Source organism: Pagrus major, chromosome 7 (assembly GCF_040436345.1).
Source record: "Pagrus major chromosome 7, Pma_NU_1.0".
Lineage (NCBI taxonomy): Eukaryota > Metazoa > Chordata > Actinopteri > Spariformes > Sparidae > Pagrus > Pagrus major.
In genome coordinates, this window is record NC_133221.1 from 34,012,682 (window position 1) to 34,036,044 (window position 23,363).

The 23,363-nt window shown below is 40.1% G+C and overlaps 1 protein-coding gene across 1 annotated transcript in view; it reads right to left on the reverse strand.

The window, feature by feature from the left end:
- ephb2a (eph receptor B2a) overlaps positions 1-23,363 on the reverse strand; it is a 92,626-nt gene that overhangs the window by 2,687 nt on the left and 66,576 nt on the right. The window contains exons 3-15 of the mRNA XM_073470638.1: positions 19,720-20,404; positions 10,871-11,026; positions 9,636-9,971; positions 9,338-9,462; positions 8,440-8,602; positions 8,187-8,295; positions 6,345-6,409; positions 6,062-6,184; positions 5,444-5,691; positions 5,074-5,289; positions 4,489-4,638; positions 1,796-1,989; positions 1,528-1,683 (exon numbers count right to left, since the gene is read on the reverse strand). Of these exons, the coding sequence (XP_073326739.1) occupies positions 1,528-1,683; positions 1,796-1,989; positions 4,489-4,638; positions 5,074-5,289; positions 5,444-5,691; positions 6,062-6,184; positions 6,345-6,409; positions 8,187-8,295; positions 8,440-8,602; positions 9,338-9,462; positions 9,636-9,971; positions 10,871-11,026; positions 19,720-20,404 (2,726 nt within the window). The remainder of the gene's footprint in view (positions 1-1,527; positions 1,684-1,795; positions 1,990-4,488; positions 4,639-5,073; positions 5,290-5,443; positions 5,692-6,061; positions 6,185-6,344; positions 6,410-8,186; positions 8,296-8,439; positions 8,603-9,337; positions 9,463-9,635; positions 9,972-10,870; positions 11,027-19,719; positions 20,405-23,363) is intronic.

Consider the following 23,363-nt stretch of genomic DNA (forward strand, 5'->3'; position numbering starts at 1 on the left):
TCACTGGCTGAGTGGACAAAGTAAATTACTTTTGTGTGGGTGACCACCATTCATGTCCTATGTGGAGGTAGAGTTTTATGTGGAGGTAGAGTTTTGTTTTATGGCTTTATACCATTAGATCTCTTGAATTTATTGTTTCAGGTATTTAAACTAATATTTCCAATTTTCAACCACAGTTTGGTTAGGTTTAGGCAATAAAACTACTTGGTTAGGGTTAGAAAAAAAACTACTTGGTTAGATGTAGGAAATAACTACTAGGTTAATAAAAATACTTGCTTAGGTTTCAGAAAAGATCATGGTCTGAATTGAATGTGATAAGTCAGTGTTCTGTTTTGGTTTTACACAGGACAGGAGCAGCAAAGTTCATCAAAAATGACAATCATCTGTTTGACATTAGTACTGATGAGACACCCAATGTGAGCCAACGAGTGTGATGTGGGATGCAGGACGTAAGGCGCTGCCCCCAGGCCAAATACCAATGTTTTAGGGAGTGTCGTTATAGGAAGGCTGTGTTGCTGCTGTGCGTGAATATACTTCATAGACATGTCCTGAAGATAATGATTTAGTTACTTGAGAAAAAAGTGGAGGAGTGCTTCATATACATGGACAATAGAGGTGGTTCAGCACTGGACAGTATAGAAACCTGAGAGAACTGATGCAGTTTTTTTATATTGTAGCACGTAAACCAATTTAGTAGTGACCAAAATAGCATAAACCTAGGTTTAGCACAGTTATTTTTTGATCTGCTGAGATTTTTATTAGACAGTGAAAAAAATGAATATTTTACAAGTTCTTATCCTGTATTACTTGTTACTTTATGTTGATGCAGGTATAGAAGTGGGGTTATTTTTTTAAAAATAAAGTCTCTTTTCTCTTTCCAGCCTTAAAATAAAACTGCTCTTGGCTGTTAGCTTGTGGGTCCTAGTAGCTCATTTCTCCCTCATCCTCCAACTGATTTACCAATGCTGATGACGAAGGTGTGGGTGGAGGTCAGCAGTCTGCAACGGCTACATATCACTCCATATACACTATATCAGGGCCACATATTGAGCGATCATTGTACGTCATTGACATATGCAATTAAATTTAGAAAGATGTGACATTACTGAAGATAAATATTCCTTTAATGCAGTTTCACTGGGACCTTTCTGTTAGGGTCATTCTTTTTTGTTAAAGGTCTTATTTATTAGAAAAGTTGATTTTTGAGTCTCATCCCAGCTCATCAAATACTGACGCTTTGGGATTGTAGGTCAGGTTTGGCCACCATCCCAATGTTTCATTATTTGATGAGGAATGATTATTAGGAATGAGACTCAAAAAACAACTTTTCTTACATATAGGAATGTCATTCTATAATTTGAAGATAAATAGTTATTAGGTATTTTTTTTCAATTACACATCAGAAACCCTGGTTTAAACCACAATTAATTAGCGATGACAACCATGATGATCAGTATCATCACCATATCTCTTTTTGTATAATGTTTCTTCTTAATAGTGTGGCTATATCAAAAGCATTTGACATACTCCATGGTCATTTGAGACACCACATCAAAGCTGGTAAAGCCTTCGTTGGCAAAGTTTTCCTTGTACTGGCCCATCTTAATGGCATCCAGCCACTCATCCACTGTGCTGAAAGAGGAGAAGTCTGGAGCGCTGCGATCAAGCAGAGGTAAGTGAACACTGTTGGAAGGAAAGAAGACAAAAGGAGAGCATAACAGCCTGTGAGAAAGTTGATTTGTGAGGGGTCTAGGTCATTCACATTTTGAGGTGATGGAAGTAATTTCTGCCATACCTTGATGACAGTGGTGTTGTGGCCTTGAGGCTGTTAGGGTTGCGGATCATCTTGTCCAGGGTGCTGACAATCTGGCTGAATTTGGGCCGGTTGTTGCGGTCTTTCTGCCAGCAGTCGAGCATCAGCTGATGCAGTGCACTAGGACAATCCATGGGGGGCGGCAGCCTGTAGTCCTGCTCTATGGCATTGATAACCTACAAGAATTGACAAATTGATTTTAGTCACTGAACATGACTAGAACCTGATTCAGTACAGAACTACACTCAACAGATAAGACACGCAATAAAACCACAGATGGAATGAAACCAATGTTTGATTGTGGGCATTTGAGATAAATCACATTTTAGCTTGTGCCATATATCCTTTGATATCAGGCAAAATGGACATTTTGGGAAATGTCTGGGGACAGAACAGGGCTAGCAAAAGTTTTGCATGCATACAGTCTCTATGTTCAACATATTCCTTTAGAGTTACAACCCTGGTGTCCACAATATAAGGGCAGGACCAATAACACATCTTCACTTGATGATAATTGGATACCATTTGCAAAGACTACAGAGTTGTAGCTGTTGGACAGTAAACCTTTTGATTTTTGACAGCGCTATTCGATAGAATATCACCCTTTATTTAGTCATAGCTGGAATATCTATTATTTCATGAATAATATAACATGAACAAGAATATTTTATTTTATTTCATTTATGGTTAATTTCAGTTTTCATTAAATTCTGATTCAATTAGTTTATTTTAATTAAATTTTTAATAAAGTATTATATCATTTAATTAAATTCAAATTTAAACTGGATTTAATGTTTAATTGAATTGAATTTATTTTACATTATTTTCTTTAGCAGAATTTTGAATTGAATTAAATTCAACATATAACTTGATCCAATTGATTTAAAACATTTTTTATTTAATTTATTTAATTTTGCAATTTTAATTTAATTTTTAATCAAATAGTGAATAACTGTGAAAGTGAAATAAGTGAAATTAAAACTGCAAGCAGTGATGAACGGGCCCTCGACCCACGTACGTCGGGCCATGGCGCCATTGGAGGGTGCGCACATCCCACCTAAACAGGATACATGTCACCCAAAAGACAACAGTGAAATTTGCAGTGACTTCCTGTGTCCAGTGGGTGGTGCTATGGATATGAGACAGTATTGATGCATAGTCGTATTCAGGGTGAAACCCTGAACATGTGTGACGAATTTGATGTAGATGGGAAACTGTATGTTGGAAAAAAGAAAATGGCCGCACGCAATCCAAGATGGCCGACTTCATGTTGGGGTGAGAAATCCCACAAAAAGAATTTGTGTGTAAATCGATGAGACCTATGAGTCCTGCAAATTTCATGAAGATCGGAGAAAGTTGTTTACATGACCCGGCGTTAGGGGGCGCTATAGATATGGCACAGTATTGATGCATAGACGTATTCAGGCCGAACCCCTCTACATGTGTGAGAAATTTGGTGTAGATAGGAAATTGTATGTTGAAGTTATAATGACTTCCTGCTTATGGCGAGGGATCAAAATTGACCACACTGCCATACCCACGAGGTGTAACGGAGGAGAAAGCTTTTGATAACTTTTCATCTTCGAGGTCTGAGGATGATCCTAAGTGAATGTGAAGTATGTGGTGTTAAATCTGTAGGAGGAGTAAGTTAGTGTACTACCAAATGGGAAAACCCATTAGTGGGAGCTACTGAGCTGTTGTGCTGCACCTGAGGACAGTTGTGGCATCGAATTAAAGTACTCCTGAGTTTGAACCTGCGTGTCAAATTTGGTGAGTCTGCGAACATCCTAAAGTCCTCTAAACAGTGTCGGAAAAATGAAAATCGCTGCACGCCATTCAAGATGGCCGACTTCCTGTTGCGGCCAAAATTCCAACAAAACGAATTCCTGCATGAATCGATGAGAACTATGAGTCCCGTGAATTTCATGACGATCAAATATAATTTTCACACAAATTTTCCGACGTTAGGTGGCGCTATGGAGTCCCCTGGCCACCCCCACCCCCAATCATATTGAATTCTAATAGCGGCACACAAATGTGACATATGTTCTGAGTTTGATGAGTTTTGGGATATGTTCAGGCCACCAAATATGCGATCGTTTGGAAGGAAAAAAATAATCCTTACAGATACAACAGGTCCTGGCGCTGACAAGCGCTCGGGCCCTAATAAGAATTCCGCCTTGAATTACAATAGGGCCTTGCACTGGTCAGTGCTCGGGCCCTAATAAAATGAAATGAAAGAAAGTGTCATGGGGAAAATAAACATTTATTTTAAGAAATCATTGTAAATGTCTTAATATCTAAAATAAAAATGATATAAAATAAGAGTGACAAAATAGTATTTTTTAAAACATGACTATAACATTTTATAATAATTATGATTATATAGTTTAAATACTTTTCCTTTAAAACATTAAGTAATTATTTCACTGTATTTAATGGTTGGTCCATTCATATATTTTATATATAAAAAGTTAAGTGATGAATGAAAATTTTGTAAACATAAATACATATACATACAGACAGGTGCTTAAAAGCTTATTCTAAATTTGAATTTTGAATCAGAGCAAATCATTCAAACATGGGGTCACGACCTTTCGATGACAGCTCTGTGATATGTAAGATATAAGATATACAAGAAATCAATTCCAGCTTTTCTACAGGGCTCTACTCACATCTTGATTGCTCATGTCCCAGTAGGGCCTCTCTCCATACGACATCACCTCCCACATGACTATGCCATAGCTCCAGCAATCACTGGAGGAGGTGAACTTCCTGTATTGAATGGCCTCGGGAGCTGTCCATCGGATGGGAATCTTCCCTCCCTGGAAACACAAGTGTGGAAGTCAACAGTGGACAGGAAGATGTTACATTTCTGATGCGTTTAGAAAATGTATTAACCTGTTGGCCAGCCATTTTTTTTCCTTTGTTCCATTTCCTGTTTTGCCTTGAGTTATTTAATTAATATGTAATTTATAATTTGATTTAATTTATCTAAATGTTCTAATCCAATCCAATCCAATTCCTTGTCATGCTCCTATTTATGAATTCAATATTATAGTTCACATTCACTGACACTGCAAATTCATTCAGAGACAGGATCTCATTCATAAAAAAGGTCAATCCCATCCCTTAGTCCCTTTGCTGATGAGTACTCTCAGCAGTTATTAGACGGATGTGTTTGCACTTTTTTGGAGGAGTTCTAGTGGTAGCATAAGAGACATTGGGAATAGCCCCTGTAGTCTCTGATGAAGACTCACCAAAGCGCTGGTGTAGGTGGGGTCTGAAGTATCGTCCTCAAGGAAGCGTGACAAGCCAAAATCCGACACTTTGCACACCAAGTTGCTATTGACCAGGATGTTCCTAGCTGCCAAGTCCCGATGGACGTAGTTCATGTCACACAGGTACTTCATTCCTGCTGCTATGCCTCGAAGCATTCCCACCAGCTGGATCACCGTGAACTGCCCATCATTTTGCTTCAGGAGAAAAACCCCAGAAAATTAATGTTTGTTGGTTTTTTGTGATGAATGAATGATGACTGAACCTTGTTTGTGCTGTAATACAAACATCCTATAGGAATCAAATTCCTACAAAAGGCAATTTTGTCATTAATAAGTGTGTCTCCTTTACCCTGAGGAAGGAGTCCAGGGATCCGTTCTCCATGAATTCAGTGATGATCATCACAGGACTGCTTTTGGTCACAACCCCCTCCAGGTGGATGATGTTGGGATGGTCAAACTGGCCCATGATGGATGCCTCACTCAAGAAGTCCCGCCTTTGACGTTCAGTGTAGCCCACCTTCAGTGTCTTAATGGCTACCAGGATCTCTCTCTTCCCAGGCTGCCGGAGGTTTCCACTACACACCTCCCCAAACTCTCCTGTCAGTGTAAGGTCAATGTCATTGTAAAAAAGCACAGTTTAACTATCACATGTCACAACATAAACATTGTAGTCACTGCTTTTGTCTTTAGGCCCAAATTAAAATTAAAGTAGACAGGTAGTATCACTATGAAAGTTTTCTATGTCATAGCCTGAACAGGAATGATACATAAAGTTTTTATCTTGTTAGACAGTAATATGACATTTGCATGGAAATGGCAAGCATGGCCTGATGTAGTCAGCATTGAGTATCCTCAGAGCTCTAATTAAGAGTCCAAATAATTCCAGGATCAACCCCCCTTTTGAAATCCCAGCTTCTTTCTCTGATACCTGACATCATGTCCTATTTCATGCACTGTTGTGTCTCACCTGCACCAATAACTTGTTCAATCTTAACAAAAGAAATGTCAATCTCCTTGGCAAACTCTCTGACTGCTTCATTTGGGTCTTCATATGTGAAGGGGTCGATGTAGATCTTCATTCCTGGTGACACTTCAACAAAGAGATGGAAGAGACAGCAACGGCTATATACACAAAAACCCAAACATGAAAACACAGTATGAAAAAGTCCTGCATTGTTTACATACTGTGCCAAACCAAACCAAGCCAGTCTGATGACATACTTGTAACTGTGCAGTAAAGTGTTACTTACTGTGACCGCTGGTATAATGTTGGAGTTTGTCTGTATAATCTGATTCGGGTCTGTCTGAACTTCTCCTGCTGGGAACAAACACACAGAGGCTTACATGTCAGCATATCCATCTTCATCAACTGCGTCACTCTGTCCACCGATATGGATGACACTGAAAAAGCTAGTAAGTGGACCTTGAATGGGGACTATTATGTCAAAACTGAGAGCTCTATAGTGAGGTTTGAAACCAGTTAAGAAGAACTTTTATCTGTCTTTTCCTTGCCTTGCTTGGTGTTTTGGGTTGTGCACTGTTGTGATCTTCACTGTTAACAAGTTGAAGGAGCAGGGGTATGCTTTTATTAGCAAAACACCAGAGTTACCGACAACTGCTGTTCTTTAGATCGCTAGCTATCTTTGGCTGTAGCTAGCTACCATTAGATAATTAGCTAGAGTTTGCCTGGACTGACACATCGGATCACAAGGCCAGTCACCATAGGCACCAGGGCTCAGCTCAACTGGGTTTAGCAGCCTGAGAGTGAACACGGCTGAACACAAGACTTGGACTGAACACAGCCTCTGAGACCTATGGATATCAGTTTAAAGAAGAAAGATACAGTATGGAGGTAATTTACAGTGGCTCTGACCAGGACTATGACTCTGGGGATGAGAAGACATGGCAGGTGAGGACAGAAGAGGCGTGAAGCGGTGCAGAGGAGTGAGAGGGTCAGACATCAGCAGCAGGTGAAAACAGCGTTAGAGCAGAATATTTTCACAACTTACTCTGTGAATTGAGGGTTTATTTCAACCAAACCAGGGATGATTGTGGAAAGACAAACAAAGCCTGTGTTAGTGAGTTTTATTTTGTCCAGTTCGAACAATGTGTGGTTTACAATGAGGTAATTAAGCTCATCCTAAGTCTTAACGTTAATTAAGTTTTAATTAATGTTCGGTTGTACTTCTGTAATATAAAATGTAGTTTGGTAAGGAAAATAGATGCAAGATTATTTCCTTTCTGGACATTTTTTAAGTTAATTTTATTAATTTATTTCACTAAAAGCTAAGAGAGCTTGTGAAATATAATGACTCCAAGCTGAAACTTGGAGGTTCAAAGTGTTATTATGAAATAGGCTGAGGCAAGCAGATTAGCATGCTAACTTCAATAGATATCCCTGTAGCACAGTACATATACGTCTTTGACATAATGTCAACGCTGTTGTTTCTTCACATTCTGTTAATAATGTTAGTTCATTTTTTGAATGTTTAAAACTAAAAATCTAGCAATATCATACACACTGCTTCTTCCAGCATTCTATATTCTATACTATTTCTGAGGCTTTGTACTGTAAGAAAACAGATCAATCGATGCTCCCTTTCAAGGTGTGGCTTTGGTGCACGTTACGTGTTTAGTTGGGGGAGTGAGGACCCAGTGGAAACATTAGTGAAAGCAGTTGCCACCTAAAGCCTACAATGTTTGATAATGGAAGACAAAAGCAACACAAGATAAATGTTGCCAGGTGTTTTGTCACCATGCAAGCCACAGTATTTCAACATTACCTGCCCCTGGTGGCTCATTCAGCTCTCCACTCATCAGTAATTCAATTTTATCAGTAACTCATTGACAGGGGTTGTTTGCAGCGATGAACCAGTTGTCACTGTCTCCTTTGCTCCTTTTTAGGTTCTTTTAGCTAATTGTTGTGTTTTTTTGGTGCAATCATTACTGTAAGTGGTTTAGTTTACTGTAGATAAATCAACAGCTAGCAAAGGAAATAAGCCATCATTAAAGGATAACAGTACATGGTGGTTTGACGCTTTAAGGGAAACAACATTCTAATTAAATCATTTCATGGCCTGTTACTGGCTCACCTACGGCAGACAGCTATGAAGACAGAGATGGCAATGATGAAGATTACTCCTGCAGCAGCTGAACCAATGATGAGGGGGAGCTTCTCCTCGATACTGGAGTTATATTCCTCTACAAGTCAAGAGACAAACCAAGAGATGTTACTAATTTTTTTAAATACTGATTTGATCCATGGCTGGATTTCCTTTTAGGAATTCCCCCAAAGAAAACAAGTGAGCAAATTTGTTGGCTGGTAAATTTGATTATCACGCCTACCTTCAGTCATGGTTTGGAAGTACATTTTGCCACTAAAACGTCCAAATCCAGCAACAGTCCGAGCCCGAACTTGAAAGACGTAGATAGTTCCAGGCTTCAAGCCACGTATGACTGCCGTGTTGGTCCTACTCCTTGTTAGAGATGAGTTCCATTCTGCCTGGTTCTGAAACACATGCATGAGAAATCCCAATTAATAATCAAAACAATAATCAGACAAATGCTGTTTGAGGCGGTTCCTGAAACTATAAATAAGTCACTAGAGTAGTACGATTGTCACTGTCAAATCAGAAGTCATGATGTCTATGTGAACCATTGTGGGAAAGGTTTAGGAAGTCATTCTTTTTGATTACGCCTCATTTCTACATGTTTTGTTACCGTACTTACGGACGTACTCCGTAATTACGGAGCAGAAACATCACTGCAACTGTGGGAGACAAGTTCATTTTCTCTGTTTTTATACGCACATAGCGCATTGAGACAATGATAAGACCAACAATGCATGGTCTTCCTGCCAGGTGTCTAATATTTAACTATAAAAGATGAAATCTCTTTCTCTCTGTATGTCTGATGCATTCTCAAGAACCATTAATCTGGATACACTACAATACACACACACAGTTTGAAAAAACACCGAACGGCGCACTGTGTGGCAGCGGTGGCATGGCTTCACACTGAAAGGCATTTAAAATCCTAACAGATTCTGAAATTGGGTTGTGTCACGCACATAAGGAGAAACTCCACAGGTTTTCTTCTCTCTAATCTTAAATCTGCACACACTACAAGATTTTAAAAATAATGAAACATCACACACAGATAAGGTTATGTTAGTAGAGGGAACCTCCTGCAGAGATACAGAGAGCTATGTGGAAGGGACTTATTATCAACAGCACTGACATACCTTATCATAGTACTGCAGTTCATAGTCCAGGATAACTCCATTGGGCTGATCAGGCTGGGACCAGGACAGGGTGATGCTGTTGGGGGTTCTGCTGACCTGGTGGATGATGGACACTGCTGATGGTGCTGAAAACAAAAAAAGAGGAAGTGAAGTTGGAGGCTGTAGAAAATACTGACACTCTATTGAAACTAGTACTGACACTATGACTGAAACTCAAACTAGTAGACCTCCCCCCGATCACTCAACAAGTTATGCATATAAAATACATATGCCATGTAAAATATTGTGTTAGCCTCACCAGCCTGGTTGGTGGTGATGTTGACAGAAGCGTACTGCGGTGAATAAGGACTCTGGTCCGACACTCCATTGACGGCTTGTATTTCAAATGTGTACTGTGTGTGAGCCAGGAGGTCACTGATGTGGACGCTGGTGTCAGTCAGTCCCAGCTGACGTGGGACAAACTGCACATTGTCTCCACAGCGGGTGCAGCCACCTCGCCCACTGCCACAGCTCTTACATATGATATTGTAGACGACATCTTCCCGGCCACCGCCCTCCTGTGGTGGGCTCCACTCCAGCCTAAGAGACGTCTCATTCACTATGGAGATGACGTTTTGTGGAGCTGATGGAACAGCTGGAGAGAACAAAATTGTATGAGTTGTGTACTAAAAAGTGATTTTGTAAATGTAGAGCAACCTGTGTTGTTTAACTAATCCCCTAGCTATAGTACAACACATGCACAATGTCAGTTACTCGGCATGTCACTGCTGTGATGTTTTGGAGCAGAGCTCACATGCCAAACATTTGTGAATATTGTTTCCCCCTTTTTAAGTTACTGCAGGTGGTGCTCTTTTATAATTTGTCAGATTAGTTCAGCAGACCAGAGAGGATAACCATGTCAATATTTATCATGGTTTGTATATTAGTCAAATCCAGATCCCAAAATAATCATGGGGGAAGATGTATTTTTGTAGGCTAACCTGGAAGTTAACATCCCCCTGGCCCCTGATTCCCTTGACAAAAAGCCTATGGGATTTTTATGACAGAAAAGAAGCTCTAAGTGTATAATACTTGCACATTTTGTCCAGCAAGATAATCTTTACAGGTTATGAATTTTGAAGATTGACAGGCAGATTGGTGCAGCATCAGCATTACTTGCCTGGATCATGGAAAATGAACAGAAAATAGTTGGATGGACAGATTTTTACTTGTGTCCTGTGTGTCCCTGATTTTGTCAATCTCAACCATTACAGAAATATTAACTATCTCACTTTTCATCTGTGGCACATTATTCATCATGGAAATGATCTGCATGACATCATGTGTTGAACAGCACCATACAGTTTAATTTCTGTGGTACAGAGTAAGCTACTGAAACTAAATTGACATAAATGTAGACAGCTTCATGTTCACATAACATTTGTGCACTTCACAGGTGAATAAGTGTTCATATTAAATGATTTGAGCTGCTGTTTGCAGCAAGTACACTGAGATTTATCAGTGTGTGGTCATGAAGAGTTGATGCACACATACTTGTACAGGGCATCTGTTGAGGATCGGAGTCAGTGCGGTAGTAACCATTGCGACAGACACAGTTAGTTGCTCCCTCACTGGTGGTTCTGCTATTAATTGGGCACTGCAGGCATTTGTTGTCCCCCTGTGCAGCCTTGAAGTAGCCCGATACACAAGCTGTAAGGGAGATATACATAGGTCGAGGAGGTACAAACTGAATAAAATACATGGTATATTGTACAAGACAAAAGGGTCTTAACAGATAGAGTGACTGAGTCAACTTGATATCATATTGTCTATTGTCTGCTTCTTTATCAGAACCATATTAGTATTAGTCAGATCCTAAAGTGCTGTGTCTCAACTCTTTCATCTCCCATTTTCCCCACCCGGGATGTCTGCATTTCATAAAGGTCAGCTCATTGAAGTGACATGTACTTGGACTCCTTCAGATGCTGTCAGTTCTGCAGTCCACAACATTTTAAAACATGTTAGAACATGTGGAGCAGAGGAGACTGTCTGGGATTACACAAGGCAAGAAAGAAAAAATCTGTGTTTATTATATTCATATAAAGATGTAAAGATATATGTATAAAAAAAATAATTTCAAGCTTATCATAGCTCAAGTGAAGGTGAGACACACTAGCTTTCCATTCAGGAAACATTGTGCTTTTATTATTATTATTATCATTATTATTATTATTATTATTATTATTATTATTATTATTATTGTTCATGCCTTTATTCATTTGAGATCAGTTCATCTTTAATGTGTCAGCATCTTCCTCTGCTCATAAGGGAGCTGTGTCATGCCTGACCAACTTCAAAACTGCCGCTCCATTTTTAACAATAAAGAAGAAAAACAACAATGCATTTAGATGTGTATATTCTATACATTTCCAGTTTTATATTCTTATTCCTAGCCTTCACCAGAGTCATGATTCAGGGTTTTTACAGGTTCTGGAAATCCTTGAAAATGCTTGAAATTTAATGTGGTGTTTTCAAGATTCGAAAAGTGCTTGGATTTTGGATAAAGTGCTTTAAACTGCTTGAAATCGTAGTTGCATTACTTTCAAAATAAATCGCTATCTGACTGAAGAGTTTAGTGGTGGCTTATTTTTAAAATAAGTCAGAGAGTCTAATTAGTTGCCTTTCATATAAAATTAAGACGACTCTGCTCGAACCAAGCTTGTCACTGAGTCTGCGTGTGTGACTATAGTGTAATCTGCCAGTCTGTTTTGATATGTGACCTTGCACCTCTGATGGCACAGTTGGGTGGGAGATGACAACATACAGAAGGTAGCCATTTTAACAAGCATTGGCTTGAAAACAACAAATGCAAATCATGCCTAAGACGAGGACCAAACCTAACCATAACATAACAGTAACATTAGTTCCTTCTCACAACTGAAAATGTGAGCAAACGTGAAGACCAATTGTTACGACCCCCTTCAGGAGGTACACCAAAAGAGATCTAACACAAATAAGCAAGTCAAGCTACAGTTTAAAAGAAGATGAATTTATTAAATGAACAGTAACCAACAGAGGGGGGAAAAAAACAAAAAAACAAACTGATGGGCCAGCCAAAATAAACAAAAAGAAGGGCAGCCTCCCAGACTAACCCACCAGGGCCGTCAGAGCTGGGGGCTAACCCTCTACCCTAACACAAAGAAGCAACTAAACCTAACTGAAACAAAGCCATGAAAACAGGACTACCGCACCCACCCATCATATAAACATAAAACATAAACAGCCAGCCTCCAGGCTAACTGACTGCATCACTGGATAGAAGGTGGAATGGAGAGAGAGCCAGAGCCTAGTGCCCTACCCCCTCTTATTCGTTCATAATCAGCCAGACCGTTTTCACCTGGAAAGGCAGGAAGCCAAGCATCAGCCACAGTTGCACTTCCTGGCCAGCAGATGGGGAGCATGTAACACCAATGCAGGCTAACTGATTTGGCTATATAGTAATGCCTAATTAGTGCCTTGTCAGGCATTATCCCACCTAAGAAATACACTGCCTAATCATTCATTTAGATTTTCATGCAATTTGCAAACAAAATCTAACTAGGTAAAGGTTTTTCAGAAGTTATACTCAATTTCCCTGGTAACATGAATAATTCCTTGCTACTGCATCAGAACTAAGAATCTTCTATCTACCATCATCAAGGCCTTGCAGATTTTCTGACCAAATGCAATTGCATAGAAGTAAAAAAAATGTTATTTCCTGTTGCCACTAGGTGGCGATATGACTGTAAGCAAAATATGGCATGTTAATGTGTTCAGGCTGGGACTCTTATCAAACATGTAATGTTTGGTGCTGATTCAACCATGTACAGTGGAATTTCCTGTTCCATTGTGCCACATCCCTGTAAAGGATAAACGGTTACAGACAATGGATGAATGGATGGATGGTGCCACATCGGCCTTCACCGTGCTGCCACATCCACGCCCTTCAACAAAAACTCAGTCTTCACAATACAGTCATTTCCTGCTGTGAAGTGTCAAACACGGTATGCTTCCTTGGCCCTGGCACGGTTGGAAGAGGTGTTACAGTTGCTCATGCACGAGCACAGGCACAGGTGCGCAACGTGGAGATGAAGTATAATCATGCGTATTACACCGCCTTGCACAGTCATGAAATCCAGGAATGTGAGAGGACCGTCTATGACCAAAACCACACAAAATAAGCCACAAAAAGTCAGTAAAATCATGCTCTCTGTGTTGTTGTTGCTGCGACCACTACAATGTGATCACATATGTACAGGAGATAACTGTGCTCAGGCCGTTGTCGGAGCAAAGTGAGTGCAGGCCAGCGGGGGACTGGGGAGGAGGGACAATCATGCTTCGGCATGGTACAGAGCCACTGGGTCAAGGGTGAGTGTGCCCTTAAATCCAGCTTTCCATAGAGGTTGCTGTTAACACTTTACTCCATCAGGCACAAGACACTCAACTCACATATATCTGTTGTACATGTAGGGATGTAACGGTTACCTGTGTCACGGTAAACCATGGTAAAATTCCCGACGGTGAAGGTTACCGTTTAAGTTTTAATTACCATGGTAACCTCTGCGGTCAATAACCACGGTGTGGAAAACTCACGAGATACTTTATCCGAGTCTCCCTACGCAGGCGCAGCGTTCAACGTGCGCTTGTTATGTAGTGAAGAAGACATGGCGGAGGGAGGACGTGATAGTAGCGGCCCTCAAGGCATTTGAGGGCCGCTACTATCACTCAGGGGACAGCTGGTCGAGGATGGCAGCCGTATCTGCAGAAGCTGCAAGAAGAAAGTTGTTGCGAGAGGCGGCAACACGTCCAATTTACTTACTTATTTGCGCGACCATCACCCTCAACTGTTCAGCGAATGCAAGGTAAATTAACCTTAAGCTCGGGTGCATGATGTGTGTAGGTCGAGTTTTCTCTGTCTAATTTGCTGTTGTCACTAATGTAAACTGACCAGATAGTAGTATAACTGAACGAAGTTGATCCGTGATTTGGGACGTTATCTGAACCGCTTATTAATTGTAGATTTCCATACTTAGGAAGGATTAGGATGGTTCCATACTTAGGAAGCACGGCATTTCATTTCATTGTTATGCGGATGACAGTCAGATTTATGTGCCTCTTAAAAAGAAAGATGATTTCGATGCCAGGGTCTTACTAAAGTGTCTCGACGACATAAAGGCCTGGATGGCAAATAACTTTTTAAAATTCAACGATAAAAAGACTGAAGTGATGGTTTTTGGTGGCACCACTGGGACCCCCCCCCCTGTAGACCTGGGTTCCTTGGCCCAGTACATTAAGCCTAGCATCAAAAACCTAGGGGTTAAAGTGGACCCTGAGCTTAAACTCAACAGTCAGATTAAGGCTGTTGTAAAAACTAGCTTTTTCCATTTGAGGCAGCTGGCCAAAATAAAGCCAATTCTGACAAGGCAGCATTTTGAGACAGTAATCCATGCCTTTGTTACCACTCGGCTGGATTACTGCAATGCACTGTATGTGGGGGTTGGTGGGTCCTCCTTTGCCCGTCTCCAGTTGGTACAAAATGCAGCTGCACGTCTTTTAACTGGCACACGTAAACACGAGCACATTTCCCCCATTTTAGCCTCACTCCACTGGCTGCCCATTCAATTTAGGATCCATTTTAAAATTCTTTTATTTGCTTTTAAATCTTTAAATGGTCTTGCCCTCTGAGCTTCTACACCCTTATACCCCCGCCCGCTCTCTCAGGTCAGCTGATCAGCTGCTCCTGAGGGTGCCTAACACCAAGCGGAAGCTCAGAGGGGACCGTGCCTTTGCTGTGTCGGCTCCCAAACTATGGAACGATCTGCCTCACTACGTTAAACAGGCCTCTTCCCTGTCTGTTTTTAAATCTCTTCTTAAAACCCATCTCTTCTCCTTGGCCTTTGACACCCAGTAAGACGTCGATTTTATCTCCTTGTTTTTATTGCTTTGTATTGCGTGGCTTTTATTATTTTTTACTCATGTTTTTGTTGTCTTTTAATTTATTTTTGTATTTATATTGTATTTTTCTGTACAGCACTTTGGTCAACTTTGGTTGTGTTAAAGTGCTTAACAAATAAAGTTGGATTGGATTGGATAGATTTCACTTGTTAAAGTCGACCTAATAATTCCCCAAATATTGATGCAGAGCTGCAGTGAGGAGGATTTGAGACAAACACGTACTGGGTGGACTGAGTTAGTGAATGCAAACTGACTGAGATGACTGACTTTCATCTCAGCTCCGTTCATCGGAGCAGCGTCTACCTGTGGCTCAGCAGCCATTTGACCAATCAGATTGACCGAGTCCATTGACAACAGACGAGCAAGCAGACAGAGACAGACAGCCAATATATATAAGTAATATCAGAAATATATAATACTTGTGGATTATTTGTAGAATAGACTATATATAAAGAATAATATAAAATGGTGAATATAACAAGTGTCTAGATAGAGATCAGAGCCAAAATAGAGTGTTCATAATTAATTTAACAATAATCCTTTTTGTTTTGATCTAAAAGATTATCCAACCTGTTTCTCACAAAAGTGACATGATCTAGATTGTGAGTTTTGTGATCTGTTGGTTGCACCCTTAGCATTAAGTAACAATGACAGTAATAATTAATAATGACATTTTCTATTAATTTTTTTCACAGAGAGGGTCTGCTGGCCAATTGAGTGCTACTGCCAGTACATCTCATTCTGCCTCTGTAACACAGACATTACAGGACGCGTTTCAAAAACAGGCTGCTTATACCTTAACCCTTTTAATATATAATAAATCTATTTAAATATAAATCTTGGTGAAAATATTTCAATTTATCAGTGTATCAGTGTTTTTTCACCATTTTAAAGACATTTTAAAAATACCGTGGTATACCGATAACCGTGATAATTTTGGTCACTATTACCGTGGTGTGAAATTTTCATACCGTTACATCCCTATTATTGAACAGGTACAGCATTTAATTGTGGTTAATCCTTTATACAACATATCCCATGCAAATTTGTGATGTTTTCAGTCAGAATGCTTTCCATTGCCTCTCTTTAAAAGTGTCATCGGAATTTTGCCTTCTAAAGTTTCCTAAATAAGGACAGTCTGAGCTTTCTATACAAGGGTGGAGATGTGTGATGTCCATGTTCTCTCCGATGCTGAATCCCAGGAACCTGAAATTGTTTACTTGGTCCACGCATCTGAGGTCAGAGGGAGAGAGTGTTGCAGCCCTGACTGACAGGTGTCAAGAGGCAGCTTATAGGTTTCTATTTTTACATTTCAAGGTATGTCGTCTGTTATATCATTAAAAACAAAACCGTGTTGTATACATTTGTACTAGCTAGCTTAAACTGCTGCTGCTGTTCAGTGTCCCTCCTCCTACCTAGAATGTTTGACGTTCTGAAATTCACTGACCAATATGACAAATAATTACCTATATTGTTTGGCATGTGTAACTATTTAATTGTAGTGCAACCTCTTTTATTTTACTAATGCATAATCACAAATAGGCAATAATTTATTATGTTGAACCACTGGTGCAAGTAGTAGTGTGCAGGCTGCAGCAGTTGTTTGTCCTTCTCTGTTGAGAAGATGGATATCAATCTCATGTTTAGTACAGAACTTGAACCAGGATGTGTTTACCTTAGTTTTGCATAAAGACTGAAAACCTGACTGTTAACCTATTAAAAAAATGCATCTATGAAAAGCTTGCTGATCACAACATATTCTGTTTGTTTAGTCTGGTAGAAACAGAAACAGGAACAGTACCTTTTCTACTAACCTTGTGATATACAAAAACACCTGTAACCACAGTAACTGTATCCATAAATAATGGCAACAACAGTAGCCTCAGAATGCTTTAACGAAAAATAAAAATAAATTTCACAGATAAAGATTAGACTAGATATGGTGCTCACATTATGCAGAGTGCAAAATTGAAAAAGTCAGCAGTCATCATCAAAGTCTATAAAAACAAACATTTCTCAAAAAGGTTGGGCTATACTGGGCTATACTGGTACATTCTGTACCACATGTGTCATTGAACACATCCGACTCAGCTGCAAAACTTACTCCCACAAGGCAATGCAGGGATAATTCAGCCCTTGATGTTTGAGAGTGTTCATCCTTTAACCTTCATCTGCAGACCATCAAGTGAAGTATTGTCCTGGATCCTGTCACATGTAAAGTCCTCGCTCAGCTAAGATACGGGGAAGGATCTGATCAGGATTAATGCTATGACCCGGAAAGAAGACTCTAATACCAGGGAAAGTGTGCACAGCTGGCATGCACAGGATATGGTCTAGAAAGCATGCCTCAGAAAATACCAAGTTATTTTGAATTGAAAGCAGCTAAATCCTGCTAAAAACTCACTCTGAAATGCTCTAATTTGCCTATCTGTGATGGAATAACATAACTACATAGACTACTCAACATTTTAAGTCAACATAAACTTAAAGGTGCATTTGTAAGGAAAGTTGATTTTTCACTGACTCGTCAAAAACTGATGCTTTGGGATTGTAGGATTGGTCGGCCATCATCCCAAGCATGAGGAGTTGGGAGTAAGACTCAAAAATCTATTTTTCTAACAAATCCTTTAAGAAGTATTTTACCACTAATAGATGGCCCCTAAGCCTGAGTCTATGGAGTAGAAAGACAAATATTTTTGAAATAGTTGCTGCATGACCAGAGAAAATAAGGAAAAAGAGCTGTGGTATTAGTGTGGTATAAGAATGTACTGCGCCGCACTGGTCCAGTAAACACTGGGTGACATTCTGCGAGTTGCTTAGTTTCTGCTCTGAGTCTGTTTTGAAACAGGAAACAGTAAAGCAGCCAGCTGGTAGCAAACAATAAGGTATTACAGCAGTAACTAAAATCTGTTTCTGAAAACGTTTTAGGAGTGACATAGATAATGAACAGTATTGTGGTTCAAATTTGATCAGCACTGCCTTGTTTTACATTTTAATGGAAATTTGGTGAGACTCAAAAAGTAGGGGACTCTAGGTGCAGAATTTCAAAAACATTTTATGTAAACTGTTGTACAGACTCTGGAACCGAAATGTCATGAACAGAGATGAACCAGATACTGAGTAAACTCAGTCTTGTAAATTTCAGAGAATATTGCGATGGATAATGATAGTGAGCATAAAGACCTCTGTTTGAGCTCATCGCACATACCCCATCTGCAGAGGCCCGCACCATGGTGCCTTGCTCCATCATAAACAAAGTTATAAAATCTGGCAAGAAAGTCTCCAGGTCAGCAACACTGAATACCTGCCCACTAATTTGTTATAACACAACTTAAATCATTTTTTCTCAGCATAAAGCATCAATTTAAGACTACAATTTAATTCAGTTCACATTCAACTCTACTTAATATTTAAACATAAGCACCTAGTTTACACTTGAGTGTTTTCCATTTAAAAGAACAGTCCAACATTTTGAAACATTATGCTTGTTTTTTGCCACAGTCATTTGCACCATGGTGCATCCACAAAGACAAAAGCCTATTATGTTAAGCGTGATATGAACAAGATGTGAAAAAAAAAATGCAATCCAACAACTCAACAATCCACAGCTGTTGTTATTACATTCCGCATCTTGCTTTAAACTGTAGCATTTAAGGTACTATTGGACAGCCCTTTAGGTGCTACTAATGAAGTAGTAATGACTTATAATAATTTTTGCTGACTTTTTTTGTTTGAAGCAATGATTACCTGATGATTAGCAATTTAGGACCTCGTCTCACAAAAACTGACTCAGACTATGGTGCTCTTGACCAACGCATTAAATGCAGGGGTGAAAATAGGTAATAGTAATGTAAGGTATCACTAAAAGGTTGAAAGAAGGGACATCAGCTGCCTGCCAAAGCCCACCTTCAAAACCAATCACGATCACATCTCCAACAAGAAAACACATCTGAAAGCGCTATGTTTGCTTAAACATCACTAGTTTCCTCATACATTGCTTCTAAATGGTTCTGAAAATGCTTCTAGCCATCAGTGTGCTGTTTTTTAATCCGTGCTGGAGGGAACCCCACTGGGGAAACTCCTCATGACCAGCTCATGGCCTCAGCACCCCTTAAATCAATGAGGTTATGATGGGGTATAGGCTCTGATATTCCTTCAACTTTGTTATTCTGCACAATGTAAAATAACTTAAGGGGGAAACTATCCAAATCCTAAAATTGAAAAACAAATACCTTCCCAACACAGTAATATCTGAATAGTCAAATAGTTTATTCTAGCCCTAGCTGCTACTGTGATTAAAACCGCTCAGTGGGTATAATTACATTTTCAGTTGACTGAATGACACTGACACAAGAAGACATAGATATAGTAGAGCAACAACTGTAGAGCAGCACTGGCGAGCTTCTTACCTCTGCAGACTGTACCATTCTCCAACGCCTCATACCCAGCTTTGCACATGCAGCGTCCGATGGGTACCATCCACTCCCCATCCCCGTTACAGTACAGCTTGATGGGTACATCCACCTCCTCCCCATTAGGAACGCACACCCCTCTGGCTGCAACCAGAGAGGTGCTCTCTGCTCCAGACAGAGTCTCAGGAAAGACAGCGCCATTCTGAATCACACGGGGACATTTCCTGTAGTAGACTCGAACAGCGATGAGTGACATGCAGGCGCCATAATCCTGGAAAGCGAGGTAGAAGCCATTGCGTGAAACAGGTCCAAAACTCCGGACTTCACTGTTGATCTTCATGATGCGGCCACCAAGATCAACCTGAGAGAAACTCTCGTCAGCAGCTATAGTGTCCACTTTCACCCAGGGGTTTTCCATCCAGGGTGGGGACAATTTAGTGGCTGTGTCTGAGTCAGACTCATAGTAGTACAGGTTGAAAGTTTCCTTGCAGGAGCCAGGTACATTGGGTATGGAACTGCAGTCACGCACTGAGAACTTCATCTGAACATGGATGCGCTGAGCTCCACGGCGGCGGATGTAATTTGTGCGTACCCAGTTGTTCTGGCTGCTATCGAAGACATTGCACACCTGGTATGTTCGGATGGTGTTCATGTTTTCATCATAGCCACTAACTTCTTCCCACTAGAAGACAGACAACAAACAAAACGTCTGAGAAAGTGACACACAACAAATGTACAAAAACCACAAATACTTTGTTAATAACAGTTATTCAAAAGGCAACAGGTCCACCAACTGAAACAACAAAATAGGCAGCTTTTCATTCTCTTCAAAAACTACCATTATGTGATAATAAGTGTTAAAAAGCAACTATCCAGCAGCTGAAAATCTTGTTTCTGCTGACCTCCAGTGGTTTACGTTCCACCGTCACCCAGGGTGTGTAAATACACCGTGACATCACTGTTATATCACCCTAGAATTCCACTGGTTGCATGTACGTTGCGGAAGAGTTCAGAGGAGTTCCTGTGGTAATTACAGAATCGCGTGCGATTGCAATTATACATATATTGTATGTGCACACAACAACAAACAGACAAAAGGTTAGTGTTCCCAACTGAAGGATTAGAAGAAGGGTGGCTTCGCTTGGATTTGTCTCTTTTTGAGATTTTTGTTTTGATTTTTTTATTCTTAAAATTAACTGGAACTTTATTTTGTTTCGGTGTCTCACTTCCTGTCTGCTCTGTGCTGAATTCGGCTGATTTGATGCACCATGCTCTGGCATTGGGCAAAAATAGGAGCCTTGCGTATCTGTTGCGGAAGGGTCTGGACTGCTGGAGCCGCAACGGAGTAGATATGCAATGCAGCAGAGCCAATGGAAGTACACACATAGACTAGAGTGAAACCTATCAGCTCTGCTGCTGTGGCGGATCAGAGATGGACCAAACACGGATCTGGTGGAATTTGGGGGTAAGGTGTGCTTACAGGTGTGCCAAAGAACACCTCTTAACAAAGTTTCCCTTTAAGGCTTTAAAGTTTGGTAAAGTTTAGGCAAAGAAAAGTGCTTGATTATGGTTATAAAAAGACTGTAGTAATGTTAAAAGAAACCTAAGTTGGCAGTTGGATGTATGTTTGTATGCCCAACCACCAACCAATTGTATCCTCCCTCATAGCAAATTTGAGACAGGGTGCGACCGCATACAAAGTCAATGGGAAGGCACAAGTGGGTGTGAGAGGATGCAAATTTGCTGATGTAAATTGATGATGTAACACATTTCAATAAAGCATCCCAATGTAAGGATGGTTTCGTGTTTACAATGAGTGTACTCTCCAAGTTACTGGAACATAAGAATTCTACCTCTGCAGGAGGAAAGCTCCAAATGCTTTTTTGAAATAATTATGGATGGAACTGGGAAAAGACTGGATGGAATTTTTGAAGATGTACATGAGCTGAAGACCAGCTTAGAATTCACCCAAGATAGGTTTAAAGAGATGAGAACAGAGTACAAGGAGATGGAAACAAAGATGAAGTCATTTGAAAACAACATAATTCAAAGCAGGAAATGGTTTGTTTCCTGCTTGTTTACTCTGTCCAATTCCTGCAGGAGTGCTTGAGGACACAAACATTTTTGTTTATGGGATCGCAGACGAGAAAGAAGAAAACTGGAGTAAATCAGAGAAGCTTCAACAAATGTTCTTAAACAACCAGGGATTACATGGTACCAAAAAAGGGCACAAACATCCATATAAATGAAGACTTCTACAAGGAGAGCTGTTGCCCAAATTAAACGCTGCCTGAGAAACAGTTGATAAAGTTGGCCTGAAATATGATAAGCTAGTCATCATGCCCATGGGTGGACTCAAACACCCAATCTCAAAATGAATCATGGTTACATTTTCACCTTTTATCTCAACTTTTTTATGCATTTTTTATTTGTTTTCTGTGTCCAAAAATAAAAATGTATCTGCTAGGGATGTCCCGATCAGTTTTTTTTTACCCCGATCCCGATCTGAGTAATTTAATATTTAGTATCTGCCGATACCGAGTCCTGATCCAATACTTCTCTTTCCTTTTGAAAGTATCCGCGAGTGTTTGTTGCTTCGGTGCCTTTGCCTGTATTGCTTGAGTGAACTCGTTGTACCTTTGAGTGTTTGTTTTTTATGTGCCGTATCAAATTTGTAGTATTAAATGCAGCTCTTTTGTTACCCCCTTGCGAAACGGTTGTATTGCAGATGTTACATGTCGTCGTTGGACTGCTTTTGGCTTTCTAATTTAAAATATTTCCACACTTCAGACATTTTATTCACAGGTTTGCCAGAGTAACGTTATGTGTGTGTCTGCCACAAATTGTAATCCCTTTATGACAGCTTGGATCCCGCAGATCGGCTCGGGACATCCCTAGTATCAAGTGCAATAGCTTGATTGGGGTTGTTGTGATGTAGCCAGGTATCTGTAAGGATGTAGACACAACCTGATTTCCTGTTACTGAGTGGCCTGAGTTTTTTCTCTATTTAATGAAACAACCGAACATCAGCCATAATGAGGCTGGGTAGTGGGAAACCCTTAGATCCAAGCTTGGTCAGCTGAGCCTTTATCCTGGCTCTTCCCCCTATCTTCCTGGGGCAATGACACCACTTGCAGCTGCGTTTCATCCAGCTGACCTGGCTGGGTCGGACAATGATTGGAAGATTCTGTGGGCAGTGATTGTCTCAAGGACTGCTGAACTTAATCCAATCCCTGCACCTCAACAGTACACATGACAATTGACAAATGTTCAGACATACAACTGTACAACCTGTGCAGGTGTTACCTGTAAAATAGCAGCACAAACACAAATTAATGCATCAATAATGCAAGACTAAATTTACTTAGCACTACAACGTCACTTTAATTCCAACTTTGCCTCTCTGAATCATTTCACTTGTATGACCCACAAAATGTTGCTTGCCAGGAAGATTTAAACAAACATCGAGTGCTGCCATTTTTTGGTGAGGACAATCTCCCTGGAGGCCAGTGGGTATTTGATGTTAAAAGTAAAGTTGCATACATAGTTGTGTGGTTGGGGGGCCTTGTCATGTTGTAAACAGTTCCACAAAAGTGACATTTCCCCTGTATTTATAAAGTTATTTAGCTATTTTGTTTTTT